Raw genomic sequence first — 19983 nt, 5'->3', positions numbered from 1 at the left:
TCGGGGACCCCTGTTAAAGAGGGAGTCTCTCCCTCGGGGACCCCCGTTAAAGGGGGATTCTCTCCCTCGTGGACCCCTGTTAAAGGGGGAGTCTCTCCCTCGGGGACCCCTGTTAAAGGGGGAGTCTCTCCCTCGGGGTCCCCTGTTAAAGGGGGAGTCTCTCCCTCGGGGACCCCTGTTACAGGAGGAGTCTCTCCCTCGGGGACCCCTGTTACAGGGGGAGTCTCTCCCTCGGGGACCCCTGTTAAAGGGGGAGTCTCTCCCTCAGGGACCCCTGTTAAAGGGGGAGTCTCTCCCTCAGGGATCCCTGTTAAAGGGGGAGTCTCTCCCTCGGGGTCCCCTGTTAAAGGGGGAGTCTCTCCCTCGGGGACCCCTGTTAAAGGGGGAGTCTCTCCCTCGGGGACCCCTGTTAAAGGGGGAGTGTCTCCCTCGGGGACCCCTGTTAAAGGGGGAGTCTCTCCCTCAGGGACCCCTGTTAAAGGGGGAGTCTCTCCCTCGGGGACCCCTGTTAAAGGGGGAGTCTCTCCCCCGGGGACCCCTGTTAAAGGGGGAGTCTCTCCCTCGGGGACCCCTGTTAAAGGGGGAGTTCTCCCTCGGGGACCCCTGTTAAAGGGGGAGTGTCTCCCTCGGGGACCCCTGTTAAAGGGGGAGTCTCTCCCTCGGGGACCCCTGTTAAAGGGGAGTCTCTCCCTCGGGGACCCCTGTTAAAGGGGGAGTGTCTCCCTCGGGGACCCCTGTTAAAGGGGGAGTGTCTCCCTCGGGGACCCCTGTTAAAGGGGGAGTCTCTCCCTCAGGGACCCCTGTTAAAGGGGGAGTCTCTCCCTCAGGGATCCCTGTTAAAGGGGGAGTCTCTCCCTCGGGGACCCCTGTTAAAGGGGGAGTGTCTCCCTCGGGGACCCCTGTTAAAGGGGGAGTCTCTCCCTCAGGGATCCCTGTTAAAGGGGGAGTCTCTCCCTCAGGGACCCCTGTTAAAGGGGGAGTCTCTCCCTCGGGGATCCCTGTTAAAGGGGGAGTCTCTCCCTCAGGGACCCCTGTTAAAGGGGCAGTCTCTCCCTCGGGGACCCCCGTTAAAGGGGGAGTCTCTCCCTCGAGGACCCCTGTTAAAGGGGGAGTCTCTCCCTCGGGGACCCCTGTTAAAGGGGGAGTCTCTCCCTCGGGTATCCCTGTTAAAGGGGGAGTCTCTCCCTCAGGGACCCCTGTTAAAGGGGGAGTCTCTCCCTCGGGGACCCCTGTTAAAGGGGGAGTCTCTCCCTCGGGGACCCCTGTTAAAGGGGGAGTCTCTCCCTCGGGGACCCCTGTTAAAGGGGGAGTCTCTCCCTCGGGGACCCCCGTTAAAGGGGGAGTCTCTCCCTCGGGGACCCCCGTTAAAGAGGGAGTCTCTCCCTCGGGGACCCCTGTTAAAGGGGGAGTCTCTGCCTCAGGGACCCCTGTTAAAGAGGGAGTCTCTCCCTCGGGGATCCCTGTTAAAGGGGGAGTCTCTCCCTCAGGGACCCCTGTTAAAGGGGAGTCTCTCCCTCGGGGACCCCTGTTAAAGGGGGAGTCTCTCCCTCAGGGACCCCTGTTAAAGGGGCAGTCTCTCCCTCGGGGACCCCCGTTAAAGGGGGAGTCTCTCCCTCGGGGTCCCCTGTTAAAGGGGGAGTCTCTCCCTCGGGGACCCCTGTTAAAGGGGGAGTCTCTCCCTCGGGGACCCCTGTTAAAGGGGGAGTCTCTCCCTCGGGGACCCCCGTTAAAGAGGGAGTCTCTCCCTCGGGGACCCCCGTTAAAGAGGGAGTCTCTCCCTCGGGGACCCCCGTTAAAGGGGGAGTCTCTCCCTCGGGGACCCCTGTTAAAGGGGGAGTCTCTCCCTCGGGGACCCCCGTTAAAGGGGGAGTCTCTCCCTCGGGGACCCCTGTTAAAGGGGGAGTCTCTCCCTCGGGGACCCCTGTTAAAGGGGGAGTCTCTCCCTCGGGGCTCCCTGTTAAAGGGGGAGTCTCTCCCTCGGGGACCCCTGTTAAAGGGGGAGTCTCTCCCTCGGGGCCCCCTGTTAAAGGGGGAGTCTCTCCCTCGGGGACCCCTTTTAAAGGGGGAGTCTCTCCCTCGGGGACCCCTGTTACAGGGGGAGTCTCTCCCTCAGGGACCCCTGTTAAAGGGGGAGTCTCTCCCTCAGGGATCCCTGTTAAAGGGGGAGTCTCTCCCTCGGGGACCCCTGTTAAAGAGGGAGTCTCTCCCTCAGGGACCCCTGTTAAAGAGGGAGTCTCTCCCTCGGGGACCCCCGTTAAAGGGGGAGTCTCTTGTGCGTATCCTCTTTGTAGGGTGAAGGTTTTGAACTTTGTGTTGATATTCAATGTGTCTGGGGTGTCCTGCGGTGGGGAGGCAGGGGCGGTGGGGTTTCCTGGGGTGGAGAGGCAGGGGCGGTGGGGTGTCCTGGGCTGGGGAGGCAGGGGCGGTGGGGTTTCCTGGGGTGGGGAGGCAGGGGCGGTGGGGGTTTCCTGGGCTGGGGAGGCAGGGGCGGTGGGGTTTCCTGGGGTGGGGAGGCAGGGGCGGTGGGGGTTTCCTGGGGTGGGGAGGCAGGGGCGGTGGGGTTTCCTGGGGTGGGGAGGCAGGGGCGGTGGGGGTTTCCTGTGCTGGGGAGGCAGGGGCGGTGGGGTTTCCTGGGCTGGGGAGGCAGGGGCGGTGGGGGTTTCCTGGGTTTGGAGGCAGGGGCAGTGGGGTTTCCTGGGCTGGGGAGGCAGGGGCAGTGGGGGTTTCCTGGGGTAGGGAGGCAGGGGCGGTGGGGTGTCCTGGGCTGGGGAGGCAGGGGCGGTGGGGTTTCCTGGGGTGGGGAGGCAGGGGCGGTGGGGGTTTCCTGGGCTGGGGAGGCAGGGGCGGTGGGGTTTCCTGGGGTGGGGAGGCAGGGGCGGTGGGGGTTTCCTGGGCTGGGGAGGCAGGGGCGGTGGGGTTTCCTGGGGTGGGGAGGCAGGGGCGGTGGGGGTTTCCTGGGCTGGGGAGGCAGGGGCGGTGGGGTTTCCTGGGCTGGGGAGGCAGGGGCGGTGGGCGTTTCCTGGGTTTGGAGGCAGGGGCTGTGGGGGTTTCCTGGGCTGGGGAGGCAGGGGCTGTGGGGGTTTCCTGGGCTGGGGAGGCAGGGGCGGTGGGGGTTTCCTGGGCTGGGGAGGCAGGGGCTGTGGGGGTGTCCTGGGGTGGGGAGGCAGGGGCGGTGGGGGTTTCCTGGGTTTGGAGGCAGGGGCGGTGGGGTTTCCTGGGCTGGGGAGGCAGGGGCTGTGGGGGTTTCCTGGGCTGGGGAGGGAGGGGCGGTGGGGATTTCCTGGGGTGGGGAGGCAGGGGCGGTGGGGGTTTCCTGGGATGGCGAGGCAGGGGCGGTGGGGGTTTCCTGGGTTTGGAGGCAGGGCCTGTGGGGGATTCCTGGGGTGGGGAGGCAGGGGCAGTGGGGGATTCCTGGGGTGGGGAGGCAGGGGCTGTGGGGGTTTCCTGGGCTGGGGAGGCTGGGGCAGTGGGGGTTTCCTGGGGTGGGGAGGCAGGGGCTGTGGGGGTTTCCTGGGCTGGGGAGGCAGGGGCTGTGGGGGTGTCCTGGGCTGGGGAGGCAGGGGCGGTGGGGTTTCCTGGGCTGGGGAGGCAGGGGCTGTGGGGGTGTCCTGGGCTGGGGAGGCAGGGGCTGTGGGGGTTTCCTGGGCTGGGGAGGCAGGGGCGGTGGGGTTTCCTGGGCTAGGGAGGCAGGGGCTGTGGGGGTGTCCTGGGCTGGGGAGGCAGGGACGGTGGGGTTTCCTGGGTTTGGAGGCAGGGGCGGTGGGGGTTTCCTGGGGTGGGGAGGCAGGGGCGGTGGGGGTTTCCTGGGTTTTGAGGCAGGGGCTGTGGGGGTTTCCTGGGCTGGGGAGGCAGGGGCGGTGGGGGTTTCCTGGGGTGGGGAGGCAGGGGCGGTGGGGGTTTCCTGGGCTGGGGAGGCAGGGGCTGTGGGGGTGTCCTGGGGTGGGGAGGCAGGGGCCGTGGTGGTTTCCTGGGGTGGGGAGGCAGGGGCGGTGGGGGTTTCCTGGGTTTGGAGGCAGGGGCGGTGGGGTTTCCTGGGCTGGGGAGGCAGGGGCTGTGGGGGTTTCCTGGGCTGGGGAGGCAGGGGCGGTGGTGGTTTCCTGGGCTGGGGTGGCAGGGGCGGTGGGGGTTTCCTGGGTTTGGAGGCAGGGGCTGTGGGGGATTCCTGGGGTGGGGAGGCAGGGGCGGTGGGGGTTTCCTGGGGTGGGGAGGCAGGGGCGGTGGGGTTTCCTGGGCTGGGGAGGCAGGGGCGGTGGGGGTTTCCTGGGTTTGGAGGCAGGGGCGGTGGGGTTTCCTGGGTTTGGAGGCAGGGGCGGTGGGGTTTCCTGGGGTGGGGAGGCAGGGGCTGTGGGGGTGTCCTGGGGTGGGGAGGCAGGGGCGGTGGGGGTTTCCTGGGATGGGGAGGCAGGGGCGGTGGGTGTTTCCTGGGGTGGGGAGGCAGGGGCGGTGGGGGTTTCCTGGGGTGGGGAGGCAGGGGCTGTGGGGGTGTCCTGGGGTGGGGAGGCAGGGGCGGTGGGGGTTTCCTGGGGTGGGGAGGCAGGGGCGGTGGGGGTTTCCTGGGTTTGGAGGCAGGGGCGCTGGGGGTTTCCTGGGTTTGGAGGCAAGGGCTGTGGGGGTTTCCTGGGCTGGGGAGGCAGGGGCGGTGGGGGTTTCCTGGGGTGGGGAGGCAGGGGCGGTGGGGGTTTCCTGGGCTGGGGAGGCAGGGGCGGTGGGGGTTTCCTGGGCTGGGGAGGCAGGGGCTGTGGGGGTGTCCTGGGGTGGGGAGGCAGGGGCTGTGGGGGTGTCCTGGGGTGGGGAGGCAGGGGCGGTGGGTTTTCCTGGGGTGGGGAGGCAGGGGCGGTGGGGGTTTCCTGGGGTGGGGAGGCAGGGGCGGTGGGGGTTTCCTGGGGTGGGGAGGCAGGGGCGGTGGGGGTTTCCTGGGGTGGGGAGGCAGGGGCGGTGGGGGTTTCCTGGGGTGGGGAGGCAGGGGCGGTGGGTGTTTCCTGGGTTTGGAGGCAGGGGCGGTGGGGTTTCCTGGGCTGGGGAGGCAGGGGCTGTGGGGGTTTCCTGGGCTGCGGAGGCAGGGGCGGTGGGGGTTTCCTGGGTTTGGAGGCAGGGGCTGTGGGGGATTCCTGGGGTGGGGAGGCAGGGGCGGTGGGGGTGTCCTGGGCTGGGGAGGCAGGGGCTGTGGGGGTGTCCTGGGCTGGGGAGGCAGGGGCTGTGGGGGTTTCCTGGGCTGGGGAGGCAGGGGCTGTGGGGGTGTCCTGGGCTGGGGAGGCAGGGGCTGTGGGGGTTTCCTGGGCTGGGGAGGCAGGGGCGGTGGGGGTGTCCTGGGCTGGGGAGGCAGGGGCTGTGGGGGTTTCCTGGGCTGGGGAGGCAGGGGCGGTGGAGTTTCCTGGGCTAGGGAGGCAGGGGCGGTGGGGTTTCCTGGGCTGGGGAGGCAGGGGCGGTGGGGTTTCCTGGGGTGGGGAGGCAGGGGCGGTGGGGGTTTCCTGGGTTTGGAGGCAGGGGCTGTGGGGGTGTCCTGGGCTGGGGAGGCAGGGGCGGTGGGGTTTCCTGGGTTTGGAGGCAGGGGCGGTGGGGGTTTCCTGGGGTGGGGAGGCAGGGGCTGTGGGAGTTTCCTGGGCTGGGGAGGCAGGGGCTGTGGGGGTTTCCTGGGCTGGGGAGGCAGGGGCGGTGGGGGTTTCCTGGGTTTGGAGGCAGGGGCGGTGGGGTTTCCTGGGGTGGGGAGGCAGGGGCGGTGGGGGTTTCCTGGGGTGGGGAGGCAGGGGCGGTGGGGGTTTCCTGGGTTTGGTGGCAGGGGTGGTGGGGGTTTCCTGGGCTGGGGAGGCAGGGGCGGTGGGGGTTTCCTGGGTTTGGAGGCAGGGGCGGTGGGGTTTCCTGGGGTGGGGAGGCAGGGGCGGTGGGGGTTTCCTGGGGTGGGGAGGCAGGGGCGGTGGGGTTTCCTGGGCTGGGGAGGCAGGGGCGGTGGGGGTTTCCTGGGTTTGGAGGCAGGGGCGGTGGGGTTTCCTGGGTTTGGAGGCAGGGGCGGTGGGGTTTCCTGGGGTGGGGAGGCAGGGGCGGTGGGGGTTTCCTGGGGTGGGGAGGCAGGGGCGGTGGGGTTTCCTGGGCTGGGGAGGCAGGGGCGGTGGGGGTTTCCTGGGGTGGGGAGGCAGGGGCGGTGGGGGTTTCCTGGGTTTGGAGGCAGGGGCGGTGGGGGTTTCCTGGGGTGGGGAGGCAGGGGCGGTGGGGGTTTCCTGGGTTTGGAGGCAGGGGCTGTGGGGGTTTCCTGGGCTGGGGAGGCAGGGGCGGTGGGGGTTTCCTGGGTTTGGAGGCAGGGGCTGTGGGGGTTTCCTGGGCTGGGGAGGCAGGGGCTGTGGGGGTTTCCTGGGCTGGGGAGGCAGGGGCTGTGGGGGTTTCCTGGGCTGGGGAGGCAGGGGCGGTGGGGGTTTCCTGGGCTGGGGAGGCAGGGGCTGTGGGGGTGTCCTGGGGTGGGGAGGCAGGGGCGGTGGGGGTTTCCTGGGTTTGGAGGCAGGGGCGGTGGGGTTTCCTGGGCTGGGGAGGCAGGGGCTGTGGGGGTTTCCTGGGCTGGGGAGGCAGGGGCGGTGGGGATTTCCTGGGCTGGGGAGGCAGGGGCGGTGGGGGTTTCCTGGGCTGGGGAGGCAGGGGCGGTGGGGGTTTCCTGGGTTTGGAGGCAGGGGCAGTGGGGTTTCCTGGGCTGGGGAGGCAGGGGCAGTGGGGGTTTCCTGGGGTGGGGAGGCAGGGGCGGTGGGGTGTCCTGGGCTGGGGAGGCAGGGGCGGTGGGGTTTCCTGGGGTGGGGAGGCAGGGGCGGTGGGGGTTTCCTGGGCTGGGGAGGCAGGGGCGGTGGGGTTTCCTGGGGTGGGGAGGCAGGGGCGGTGGGGGTTTCCTGGGCTGGGGAGGCAGGGGCGGTGGGGTTTCCTGGGGTGGGGAGGCAGGGGCGGTGGGGGTTTCCTGGGCTGGGGAGGCAGGGGCGGTGGGGTTTCCTGGGCTGGGGAGGCAGGGGCGGTGGGGGTTTCCTGGGCTGGGGAGGCAGGGGCGGTGGGGGTTTCCTGGGTTTGGAGGCAGGGGCAGTGGGGTTTCCTGGGCTGGGGAGGCAGGGGCGGTGGGGGTTTCCTGGGGTGGGGAGGCAGGGGCGGTGGGGTGTCCTGGGCTGGGGAGGCAGGGGCTGTGGGGGTTTCCTGGGCTGGGGAGGCAGGGGCGGTGGGGTTTCCTGGGCTAGGGAGGCAGGGGCTGTGGGGGTGTCCTGGGCTGGGGAGGCAGGGGCGGTGGGGTTTCCTGGGTTTGGAGGCAGGGGCGGTGGGGTTTCCTGGGGTGGGGAGGCAGGGGCTGTGGGGGTTTCCTGGGTTTGGAGGCAGGGGCGGTGGGGGTTTCCTGGGGTGGGGAGGCAGGGGCGGTGGGGGTGTCCTGGGGTGGGGAGGCAGGGGCGGTGGGGTTTCCTGGGTTTGGAGGCAGGGGCGGTGGGGGTTTCCTGGGGTGGGGAGGCAGGGGCGGTGGGGTTTCCTGGGGTGGGGAGGCAGGGGCTGTGGGGGTGTCCTGGGGTGGTGAGGCAGGGGCTGTGGGGGTGTCCTGGGGTGGGGAGGCAGGGGCGGTGGGGTTTCCTGGGTTTGGAGGCAGGGGCGGTGGGGGTTTCCTGGGGTGGGGAGGCAGGGGTGGTGGGGGTTTCCTGGGTTTGGAGGCAGGGGCTGTGGGGGTGTCCTGGGGTGGTGAGGCAGGGGCGGTGGGGGTGTCCTGGGTTTGGAGGCAGGGGCGGTGGGGGTTTCCTGGGTTTGGAGGCAGGGGCTGTGGGGGTGTCCTGGGCTGGGGAGGCAGGGGCGGTGGGGGTGTCCTGGGCTGGGGAGGCAGGGGAGGTGGGGGTTTCCTGGGCTGGGGAGGCAGGGGCTGTGGGGGTGTCCTGGGTTTAGAGGCAGGGGCTGTGGGGGTGTCCTGGGGTGGGGAGGCAGGGGAGGTGGGGGTTTCCTGGGCTGGGGAGGCAGGGGCTGTGGGGGTGTCCTGGGTTTGGAGGCAGGGGCTGCAGTAAAGTGTGACGTTCCTTGCCCCCACGATGTAACATGTGCCCCTCACCTCCCTCAGGTTGACCCCAGTCTGGAAGCCGAGATGTCCCTGAAATATTCCCTGGGAGAGGAGCTCGTCCAGAACAGCATCAGGTTCAAACTCCAGCCACAGGATTCGGTGAGGTAACTGTCCGCAGCTCACTGCTGCATTATCATCGCCCCCGATCCCAAATCTGGGATTCTCTCAGCGCGGTATCCCAACACCAGGATAGCGACAGCAGGACAAATGGGTGAACGGTGATCCGTCCCCCTTGACAGAGCTGTGCTGACCTGCCCTTGAGTTCTGAGGGAGGCGATGGGCCCAGTGGTATTAGCGCTGGACCGGTTAGTCCAGAGACCCAGGTAATGTTCTGGGGACCCGGCTGCTAACCGCGACGTGCCAGCTGGTGGAATTCGCATTCAAGAAAAACTCTGGAATTCAGACGGACAGCCGTGTCGAAAGTCAGGAAAGCCCATGTGCTGCTCTTACCCCCGGTCTGGCCTCCATGTGACTCCGGACCCCCCCCCCCCCCCCCCACCGTGGGCAATTCGAGATGGGTAATAAACGCTGACCCGGGCAGCGACGCCCACATTCCGTGAGCGACTTTTACAGAAAGGCCCACGTGGCTATAGTCTCTCTCACGATGAGGTCCTCCCTCAGTAGCTGTAAAGCCGGGTTTGTCGCTTGCTGTTTCTTTGTGCGTCCATCTCTTCTTGAGCAGAGAGAGAGCTTCCGTTTGCTACGTTGATGTCCGATGGAGCCTTTCCAAGTGTCGTGCCGCATTTGATCGGCCGGTTCTTCGTTGTCATTACCACCAACTCCTCGTTCTCGTCTGTAGGGGCAGCAGTCCCCTGTTCTCCCGGACTCTGACCCGACAAAAGGGCTCCCTTGTACTTTGAAGCTATCCGCTTCCCGTCCTACTTTCTGACCAACTTCTTCTGTTCCTCCTGCTAATCTGACCGAGAATCTGGACCACCAATCGTCCTTCGATTTGACTTGTTGCCAGGTGCCCGTTGTCCTCCTGTAACATGCGTTTTGCTCCGACGGGATTGACAAGCTGGGGGGCACTGTTTCTAAAGCGCAAACTTTTAAAGCGTGCGCTGGTTACGATGCGGTCCTGGTCCCCTCGGTTTAAACGGTGCTGCTATTGCATGATTTTCTTACAACGCGGGATTGCGCGAGAACAGAACTGTTACAGCGTTGTAGCGGAGCTCTCTGTGTACCTAAGTACAGTGAGAAGCTTTGTTTGTGAGCAGGACAGGCAAAATCAGTCAGCAAGGACATACAGCTCATAGGGTGAGGGAAAAAAAACCCTACTCTGACAGAGTGAGTCATCCAGGTTATACCTGACAGGGCAGGCGCTGGACAAGATCAACAGTAACACGATCGGTATTATTTGGAGTCAGAGAATTCATTCATCAGTCTTATAAAAGCCAAGCAGAAGCTGTTATTGAACCTGCTGGAGGGTGTGTGTGTGTATGTAAGTGTGTGTAAGTGTGTATCTAAGTGTGTGTGTGCATGTGTGTGTCTGTGTGTTATCTGTGTGTGGGTGTGTGTGTGTGTATCTGCGTGTGTATCTGTAAGTGTGTGTGTGAGAGAGAAAGGGACTGTGTGTGTATCTGTAATTGTGTGTCTGTGTGCGCGCGCCTGTAATTGTGTGTCTGTGATTGTGTGTGTGTCTGTAATTGTGTGTGTCTCTCTGTAATTGTTTGTCTCTGTAATTGTGTGTGTGTGTTTTTTGTGTGTATCTGTAATTGTGTGTCTGTGATTGTGTGTGTGTGTGTCTCTGTAAGTGTGTGTCTGTCTCTGTGTGTGTGCCTGTGTGGGTGTGTCACTGTAATTGTGTGTCTGTGTGTGTCTCTGTAATTGTGTGTGTGTGTCTGTAATTGTGTGTGTGTGTGTCTGTAATTGTGTGTGTGTGTGTCTCTCTGTAATTGTGTGTGCGTGTGTCTGTAATTGTGTGTGTGTGTGTCTCTCTGTAATTGTGTGTTTCTCTGTAGTTGTGTGTCTCTGTAATTGTGTGTGTGTGCATCTGTAATTGTGTGTGTGTGTCTGTAATTGTGTGTGTGTGTGTCTCTGTAATTGTGTGTGCGTGTGTCTGTAATTGTGTGTCTCTCTGTAATTGTGTGTGCCTCTGTAATTGTGTGTGTGTGCATCTGTAATTGTGTGTGTGCGTCTGTAATTGTGTGTGTGCGTCTGTAATTGTGTGTGTGTGTGTCTGTAATTGTGTGTGTGTGTCTGTAATTGTGTGTGTGTGTGTGTCTGTAATTGTGTGTGTATCTCTCTGTAATTGTGTGTCTCTCTGTAGTTGTGTGTCTCTGTAATTGTGTGTGTGTGTGTGTATCTGTAATTGTGTGTGTATATATATCTGTAATTGTGTGTGTGTCTCTGTAATTGTGTGTGTGTATATATATCTGTAATTGTGTGTGTGTGTCTCTGTAATTGTGTGTGTATATATATCTGTAATTGTGTGTGTGTCTGTAATTGTGTGTGTATATATATCTGTAATTGTGAGTGTGTGTCTCTGTAATTGTGTGTGTGTGTGTATATATATCTGTAATTGTGTGTGTATCTGTAATTGTGTGTGTGTCTGTAATTGTGTGTCTTTCTGTAATTGTGTCTCTGTGTGTCTGTCTGTAATTGTGTGTGTGTCTGTAACTGTGTGTGTGTCTGTAACTGTGTGTGTGTCTGTAATTGTGTGTGTATCTCTAATTGTGTGTGTGTGTCTGTAATTGTGTGTGTGTCTGTAATTGTGTGTCTGTCTGTGTGTGTGTCTCTGTAATTGTGTGTCTCTGTAATTGTGTGTCTCTGTAATTGTGTGTCTCTGTAACTGTGTGTGTCTGTAATTGTGTGTGCGTCTGTAATTGTGCGTGTCTCTCTAATTGTGTGTGTGTGTGTCTATAATTGTGTGTGTCTATAATTGTGTGTGTCTGTAATTGTGTGTGTGTAATTGTGTGTGTGTGTGTCTCTGTAATTGTGTGTGTGTCTCTAATTGTGTGTGTCTCTGTAATTGTGTGTCTGTCTGTGTGTGCGCGTGTGTCTCTAATTGTGTGTGTCTCTGTAATTGTGTGTCTGTCTGTGTGTGTGCGTCTCTGTAATTGTGTGTCTGTGTGTGTCTCTGTAATTGTGTGTGTGTCTCTGTAATTGTGTGTCTCTCAGTAATTGTGTGTGTGTGTCTCTCTCTCTCTGTAATTGTGTGTGTCTCTGTAATTGTGTGTGTGTATACATCTGTAATTGTGTGTGTCTCTCTGTAATTGTGTGTGTCTCTCTGTAATTGTGTGTCTCTCAGTAATTGTGTGTGTGTCTCTCTCTCTGTAATTGTGTGTGTGTGTGTCTCTATCTCTCTCTCTGTAATTGTGTGTGTGTGTGTCACTATCTCTCTCTGTAATTGTGTGTCTCTCTGTAGTTGTGTGTCTCTGTAATTGTGTGTGTGTCTCTGTAATTGTGTGTGTGTATATATATCTGTAATTGTGTGTGTGTGTGTGTCTCTCTCTGTAATTGTGTCTCTCTGTAGTTGTGTGTCTCTGTAATTGTGTGTGTGTGCATCTGTAATTGTGTGTGTGTGTCTCTGTAATTTTGTGTGTGTGCATCTGTAATTGTGTGTGTGTGTCTGTAATTGTGTGTGTGTGTGTGTGTATGTCTGTAAATGTGTGTGTGTGTGTCTGTAATTGTGTGTGTGTAGGGTGGATTGGCGGTGCTAAATTACCCATAGTGCCCAGGGATGTGCAGGTTAGGGTGGATTAGCCGTGCTAAATTACCCATAGTGCCCAGGGATGTGCAGATTAGGGTGGATTGGCCGTGCTAAATTACCCATAGTGCCCAGGGATGTGCAGATTAGGGTGGATTGGCCGTGCTAAATTACCCATAGTGCCCAGGGATGTGCAGGTTAGGGTGGATTGACCATGCTAAATTACCCATAGTGTCGAGGAATGTGCAGGTTAGGGTGGATTGGTCGTGCTAAATTACCCATAGTGCCCAGGGATGTGCAGGTTAGGGTGGATTGGCCGTGCTAAATTACCCATAGTGCCCAGGGATGTGCAGGTTAGGGTGGATTAGCCGTGCTAAATTACCCATAGTGCCCAGGGATGTGCAGGTTAGGGTGGATTGACCATGCTAAATTACCCATAGTGCCCAGGGATGTGTTACATTGCCCGTAATGTTAGGTGCGTTAGTCAGAGGGGAATGGATCTGGGTGGGTTACTCTTCGGAGGGTCGGTGTCGACTGGTTGGGCCGATGGGCCTGTTTCCACAATGTCTAAATATCACCCGTTTGTCCACCATATCACGATCAGGACAGACTGTAACCACTGACCAGAGACTCAACAAGCAGGAAGCTCCCTTCTCTGCAGGACAGCAAGAACCGCTTTCAACCATCTTCGAGGAACGTATCCCCGTCTTGCTGATGACCACCGCCAATCTTGTGGTCCTGAGCTCCCCCTCACCACCAGAGTGGAGACGCTGGGTCTGCGTGACCCACTGAACGCCGAGGGTGCTGTCGGTGTGAAAACCCTCGGGGCTGGATGGAGGGGGGGGGGTTGTTCTGTGCCTCTGATATTCTTGACGCTGGGGACCCCGTATTCGGGACCCCCGCCCGTACATAGCCACCTACCCTGAACACTGTCAGAACGGGTCCTTAACCCTTAGTGCTATGTCGGGCTGGGGGGGGGGGGGGGGGGGTTCCCGTCAGTGAGTGTGATAGCCTTGTTGAAGAGATGCTTTGATAGCCGAAGGATAAGATACCACAATACCGGGACATCCTGTGAGTGATGCACCCAAATACGGGGGTGGGGGGGGGGGGTGCTTGGTGTCTTACACGCTAACTAACCCCTTTCCAAAACCGTTCGTCTGCCCTTCCTTCAGGTGCACGGTCCACCGCTTGGCTGCGAAGAGGATGATCGCGGTCTTAGAATCAGGACCCGACCGCGACAGTTCGGCCGTGAAGGAGCAGGTCATTCAGATCAGCAGCCGGGCCAACGTCATCTCCTCCCAGACAGCCTTCATCGCCATCAACAAAGACCTCAACCAGCCACTGCAGGGCCCCATGGTCAGGCGGAACGTCCCCCTCCCCAGGGGTAAGTGGCCCTGCCCTTCAGCCGGCTGTGGATTGGCGTGCCTGACGGGAAGCGACGGCGCCGCCCTCTCTGTCCAGATGTCGGAGGCGCTGGGCTGGGTGCAGATCAGATTGAGCCTGTCCTGGTTTACCTGTCTCACCCCACCTGTCTGTCTGTGTATCTCTCTCACCCTTGCTGTCCGAGCAGCTCGAGCTGAGCAAGCCCAGAAGCAGGGTTGAACGTTGTAACGGGGTTACATTTGGAAAGGGATGTGAGTGAAGGTGACTCTCCTGATAACCGTTGCCGTTGTCTTTCAGCTTTTGGCTGTGCGCCGATGGTGATGTTACAAAGCTGCGCCGCTGTCTATCAGGGACCCATGATGGGTAATGTGTGCTGCCAGTTTTTCATGTGTGTGTGTGTGTGTGTGTGTATGTCTATGTGCGTATGTCTGTGTGTGTCTCTCTGTGTGTCTACGCATCTAAGTGTATGTATGTGTCACTGTTGTGTGTGTGTCTGTGTCTGTGTGTGTGGATGTGATCATGGCTGTGTGTGTGGGTCTGTGTGTTTTGTCTCTGTGTGTCTACATGTCTAATGTGTGTGTATGTATATGTGTGTGTCTCTGTGTATGACTGTATGTGTGTATGTCTCTGTTGTGTGTCTGTGTGTGTGTTTATGTGTGCCTGTGTGTCTATGCATCGAAGTGTGTGTAGGTCTGTGTGTGTGTCTCTGTTGTGTGTGTGCGTGTGTATGTCTTTGTGTGTGTCTGACTGTCTGTGTGTGGGTGTGTGTGTGTGGGTATGTCTGTATGTGGGTGTGTGTACGTGTGAGTGAGACACTGTGTGTGTGTGTCTGTCTGTGAGAGAGAGACAGTGAGAGTGTGTGTGTGTGTGTGTATGTCTGTCTGTATATGTGCATATGTGTGTGTGTGAGAGAGAGAGACTGTGTGTGAGTACGTATGTGAGAGAGAGAGAGAGAGAGACAGTGTGGGTGTGTGTCTGTGTGTGTGGGTGTATATGTCTGTGTGTGTGAGAGAGAGGCAGTGTGTATGTCTGTATGTGTGTGTGAGAGAGACAGTGTGGGTGTGTGTATGGGTGTATATGTCTGTGTGTGTATGTGTAAAAGAGAGAGAGAGAGTGTGTGTATGTGTGTCTGTGTGTGCATATCTCCCTGGGTGTGTGTGTGTGTGTGTATGTCTGTGTGTGGTTGGGTGTGCATCTATCTGTGTCTGTAAGTCTGTGTGGGAATGTGTGTATGCCTATGTGTGGGTGTGTGTGTATGTCTGTGTGTGTGTACATGTCTGTCTATGCGTATGTCTGTCTGTGTGTGGGTATATGTCTGTGTGTGGGTGTGTGTATATGTCTCTGTGTGTTTGAGTGAGAGACTGGGTGTGTGTATGTGTGTGTGAGAGAGAGAGAGAGAGAGACAGTGTGTGTGTGAGAGAGAGAGACAGTGTGTGTGTGAGAGAGAGAGACAGTGAGTGTGTGTGTGTGAGAGAGAGAGACAGTGTGTGTGTGTGAGAGAGAGACAGTGTGTGTGTGAGAGAGAGAGACAGTGAGTGTGTGTGTGTGAGAGAGAGAGACAGTGAGTGTGTGTGTGTGAGAGAGAGAGAGAGAGACAGTGTGTGTGTGAGAGAGAGAGACAGTGTGTGTGAGAGAGAGAGACAGTGAGTGTGTGTGTGAGAGAGAGAGAGAGAGAGAGACAGTGTGTGTGTGAGAGAGAGAGACAGTGTATGTCTGTGTGTGCATATCTCCCTGTCTGTGTGGGGATGTGTGGGGGTTTGTCTGTGTGTATATGTCTGTGTGTCTAAGCATCTAATGTGTGTGTCTGTGTGTGTATCTGTTAGTATGTCTATGTGTGTCCATGCGTATAAGTGTGTGTATATGTCTGTGTGTGTCTCTGTGCGTATATGTGTATGTCTGTGTGTGTGTCTGTCTGTGTACATGTGTCTGTGTGTGTGTATGTCTGTGTACATGTGTCACTGTGTGTGTATGCCTGTGTGTCTCTATGTCTGTGTGTGTATGGCTGCCTGTGTGTATATCTGTGTGTGGGTGTGTGTATATGTCTGTGTGTGGGTGTGTATGTGTCTGTGTGTGTGAGAGAGTGAGAGACTGTGGGTGTGTGTATGTATGTCTGTGTGTGTGTGTGTCTGTCTGCGTGTGTGAGCGTGTGTGTGAGAGAGAGAGAGTGTGTGTGTATGTCTGTGTGTGAGAGAGAGAGGCAGTGTGTGTATGTCAGTCTGTGTGTGTGTGAGAGAGAGACTGTGTATGTCTGTGTGGGTGTATGTATGTCTGTGTGTGGGTATGTATGTCTGTGTCTGTGTGTGGGTGTGTGTGCATATATCTGTTTGTGGATGTGTGTGTGTATGTCTATGTGTGGGTATGTGTATATTTCTGTGTCTGTGTGTGTATGTCTGTGAGTGGGTCTGGGTGTGTGTGTATGTCTGGGTCTGGGGGTGTGTGTATGTCTGTGTGTGGGTGTGTGTGTATATTTCTGTGTCTGTGTCTGTCGGTCTGTGTGGGGGGAGGGGGCATAGCCCTTTCAGTTTAAATCCATGTGTGTGCGCCACAAACCACATGCACTGGGGGGAGGGGGCCCGTAGTCCTGGCCTCAGTGCGGGCTCAGTGTGACACACTCCCGGCCTCAGTGTGACACACTCCCGGGCCCAGTGTGACACCCTCCCGGCCTCAGTGCGGGCCCAGTGTGACACCCTCCCGGCCTCAGTGTGGGCCCAGTGTGACACCCTCCCGGCCTCAGTGCGGGCCCAGTGCGACACCATCCCGGGCCCAGTGCGACACACCCCCGGGCCCAGTGCGACACCCTCCCGGGCCCAGTGTGACACCCTCCCGGCCTCAGTGTGACACCCTCCCGGCCTCAGTGTGACACCCTCCCGGCCTCAGTGTGACACCCTCCCGGGCCCAGTGTGACACCCTCCCGGCCTCAGTGTGGGCCCAGTGTGACACCCTCCCAGGCCCAGTGCGACACCCTCCCGGGCCCAGTGCGACACCCTCCCGGGCCCAGTGCGACACCCTCCCGGGCCCAGTGCGACACCCTCCCGGGCCCAGTGCGACACACTCCCGGGCCCAGTGCGACACCCTCCCGGGCCCAGTGCGACACACTCCCGGGCCCAGTGCGACACCCTCCCGGGCCCAGTGCGACACCCTCCCGGGCCCAGTGCGACACACTCCCGGGCCCAGTGCGACACACTCCCGGGCCCAGTGTGACACCCTCCCGGCCTCAGTGTGACACCCTCCCGGGCCCAGTGTGACACACTCCCGAGCCCAGTGTGACACCCTCCCGGGCCCAGTGTGACACCCTCCCGGGCCCAGTGTGACACCCTCCCGGGCCCAGAGTGACACCCTCCCGGCCTCAGTGTGACACCCTCCCGGCCTCAGTGTGACACCCTCCCGGGCCCAGTGTGACACCCTCCCGGGGCCCAGTGCGACACCCTCCCGGGCCCAGTGCGACACCCTCCCGGGCCCAGTACGACACCCTCCCGGGGCCCAGAGTGACACCCTCCCGGGCCCAGAGTGACACCCTCCCGGGCCCAGTGCGACACCCTCCCGGGCCCAGTGCGACACCCTCCCGGCCTCAGTGTGACACCCTCCCGGGCCCAGTGTGACACCCTCCCGGGCCCAGTGCGACACACCCCCGGGCCCAGTGTGACATCCTCCCGGGCCCAGTGTGACACCCTCCCGGCCTCAGTGCGGGCCCAGTGCGACACCCTCCCGGCCTCAGTGCGGGCCCAGTGCGACACTCTCCCGGGCCCAGTGTGACACCCTCCCGGGCCCAGTGCGACACCCTCCCGGGGCCCAGTGCGACACCCTCCCGGGCCCAGTGCGACACCCTCCCGGGCCCAGTGCGACACCCTCCCGGGCCCAGTGTGACACCCTCCCGGGCCCAGTGCGACACCCTCCCGGGCCCAGTGCGACACCCTCCTGGCCTCAGTGCGACACCCTCCCGGGCCCAGTGCGACACCCTCCCGGGCCCAGTGCGACACCCTCCCGGGCCCAGTGCGACACCCTCCCGGGCCCAGTGCGACACCCTCCCGGGCCCAATGCGACACCCTCCCGGGCCCAGTGCGGGCCCAGTGTGACACCCTCCCGGCCTCAGTGCGGGCCCAGTGTGACACCCTCCCGGGCCCAGTGCGACACCCTCCCGGGCCCAGTGCGACACCCTCCCGGCCTCAGTGCGGGCCCAGTGCGACACCCTCCCGGGCCCAGTGCGACACCCTCCCGGGCCCAGTGCGACACCCTCCCGGGCCCAATGCGACACCCTCCCGGGCCCAGTGCGGGCCCAGTGTGACACCCTCCCGGCCTCAGTGCGGGCCCAGTGTGACACCCTCCCGGGCCCAGTGCGACACCCTCCCGGCCTCAGTGCGGGCCCAGTGCGACACCCTCCCGGGCCCAGTGCGACACCCTCCCGGGCCCAGTGCGACACCCTCCCGGCCTCAGTGCGACACCCTCCCGGGCCCAGTGTGACACCCTCCCGGGCCCAGTGCGACACCCTCCCGGGCCCAGTGCGACACCCTCCCGGGCCCAGTGCGACACCCTCCCGGGCCCAGTGCGACACCCTCCCGGGCCCAGTGCGACACCCTCCCGGGCCCAGTGCGACACCCTCCCGGGCCCAGTGCGACACCCTCCCGGGCCCAGTGCGACACCCTCCCGGGCCCAGTGCGACACCCTCCCGGGCCCAGTGTGACACCCTCCCGGGCCCAGTGCGACACCCTCCCGGGCCCAGTGCGACACCCTCCCGGCCTCAGTGCGGGCCCAGTGTGACACCCTCCCGGCCTCAGTGCGGGCCCAGTGTGACACCCTCCCGGGCCCAGTGTGACACCCTCCCGGGCCCAGTGTGACACCCTCCCGGGCCCAGTGTGACACCCTCCCGGGCCCAGTGCGACACCCTCCCGGGCCCAGTGTGACACCCTCCCGGGCCCAGTGCGACACCCTCCCGGCCTCAGTGCGGGCCCAGTGTGACACCCTCCCGGCCTCAGTGCGGGCCCAGTGTGACACCCTCCCGGGCCCAGTGTGACACCCTCCCGGCCTCAGTGCGGGCCCAGTGTGACACCCTCCTGGCCTCAGTGCGGGCCCAGTGCGACACCCTCCCGGCCTCAGTGCGGGCCCAGTGTGACACCCTCCCGGGCCCAGTGTGACATCCTCCCGGCCTCAGTGCGGGCCCAGTGTGACACCCTCCTGGCCTCAGTGCGGGCCCAGTGCGACACCCTCCCGGGCCCAGTATGACACCCTCCCGGCCTCAGTGCGGACCCAGTGTGACACCCTCCCGGGCCCAGTGTGACACCCTCCCGGGCCCAGTGTTAACACCCTCCCGGCCTCAGTGCGGACCCAGTGTGACACCCTCCCGGGCCCAGTATGACACCCTCCCGGGCCCAGTATGACACCCTCCCGGGCCCAGTATGACACCCTCCCGGGCCCAGTGCGACACCCTCCCGGGCCCAGTGCGACACCCTCCCGGCCTCGGTGCGGGCCCAGTGTGACACCCTCCCGGGCCCAGTGTGACACCCTCCCGGCCTCAGTGCGGGCCCAGATTGAGAGCCGCTGGGCCTAGCTTGGCCTCTACAAGCATTCCAGCCTCACCCTACTTCCAAAGCATTTGTCCGACCTCTGGAGTCTCAAGGTGAAGGCTGGTGTGTTGTGGGACTGTGTTCAACGAACTAATGTCATGAGCTGTCTATTTCCCTACTGCTAATGTATTCTTGTATTCTGTCGTGCTGAACATTGTGTTGGTTTTATTTATTTTTCCCGTTAAGATTTTGTGCTTGAGCATCTATAGGCATGTACCCGGATTGCAGTGAGGCGTAAACCTTTCCCTGAACTCACCTGAATACGTGCGACGATTAAGTCGATTCAGTTCCGACCCTCTCCTCCGAGCCGCCTCGAGCCCAGGCCCTTTGGAGAATGTGCAAAGCGAAGGAGAGAGTCACAGGGTGGTGAGGTCAGAGCCCAAGACCGGTCTGTCGAGCAGATCACGTTCGAGGGGTTGGGTTTAACCTTCAGGCCGGGTCGGCGTTGGAAAGGGCCGAAGGGAATTTTCCTCACAGCCGTTTCCGTTGTGTTCCAGGTTCGTGTGCAACGGCCCCGCCTCTGCATTCTCCCATGAAGAAGACGGGCAAGCTGCGCATGGGTACGCTCGTCGTTATTGGTCAGTGCTCTGGGTACAGGGGTTGGGAGGTCGCCTCGCGGCTGTCCAGGACGTCGGGTCGGGCCACTTTCGGAATACCGCGTTCAGTTCTGCTACAGGAAGGGTGTTGTGAAACTCGAGAGGGCGCAGAAAAGGTTTACAAGGATGTTGTAAGGGTTGGAGGGCTTGAGCTATAGCGTGATGTGAAAAAATGTCTTCCCCCGCCCCGGGGCTGGGAGGTTTGAATGGAAATCTTGCCCCGTCCACAGTGTGTACCAGAGGTGAGATCAATCAAAGTATTTAAAGGAGTGTAGATTTTTAAAAAATCTACTCTACTTTTTGTCATTTACATAAATGATTTGGATGCGAGCATAAGAGGTACAGTTAGTAAGTTTGCAGATGACCCCAAAATTGGAGGTATAGTGGACAGCGAAGAGGGTTACCTCAGATTACAACAGGATCTGGACCAGACGGGCCAATGGGCTGAGAAATGGCAGATGGAGTTTAATTCAGATAAATGTGAGGTGCTGCATTTTGGGAAAGCAAATCTTAGCAGGACTTATACACTTAATGGTAAGGTCCTGGGGAGTGTTGCTGAACAAAGAGACCTTGGAGTGCAGGTTCATAGCTCCTTGAAAGTGGAGTCGCAGGTAGATAGGAGAGTGAAGGAGGCGTTTGGTATGCTGTCCTTTATTGGTCAGAGTATTGAGTACAGGAGTTGGGAGGTCATGTTGCGGCTGTACAGGACATTGGTTAGGGCCACTGTTGGGATATCGCGTGCAATTCTGG

At 60.9% G+C, this 19983-nt stretch overlaps 1 protein-coding gene across 1 annotated transcript in view; it reads left to right on the top strand.

The window, feature by feature from the left end:
• LOC122546201 (von Willebrand factor A domain-containing protein 5A-like) overlaps window positions 1-19983 on the top strand; it is a gene marked incomplete at its 5' end in the record, with an annotated part of 88416 nt that overhangs the window by 43386 nt on the left and 25047 nt on the right. The window contains 4 exon segments of the mRNA XM_087975732.1: window positions 8048-8151; window positions 12869-13080; window positions 13377-13442; window positions 19135-19197. Coding sequence (XP_087831858.1) covers window positions 8048-8151; window positions 12869-13080; window positions 13377-13442; window positions 19135-19197 — 445 coding nt within the window.

This window comes from Chiloscyllium plagiosum, unplaced genomic scaffold (assembly GCF_037043375.1).
Source record: "Chiloscyllium plagiosum isolate Xiang-an unplaced genomic scaffold, Cpla_swu_hap1 HiC_scaffold_27, whole genome shotgun sequence".
Classification (NCBI taxonomy): Eukaryota; Metazoa; Chordata; class Chondrichthyes; order Orectolobiformes; family Hemiscylliidae; genus Chiloscyllium; species Chiloscyllium plagiosum.
This window is presented reverse-complemented; position numbering and strand designations above follow the sequence as displayed.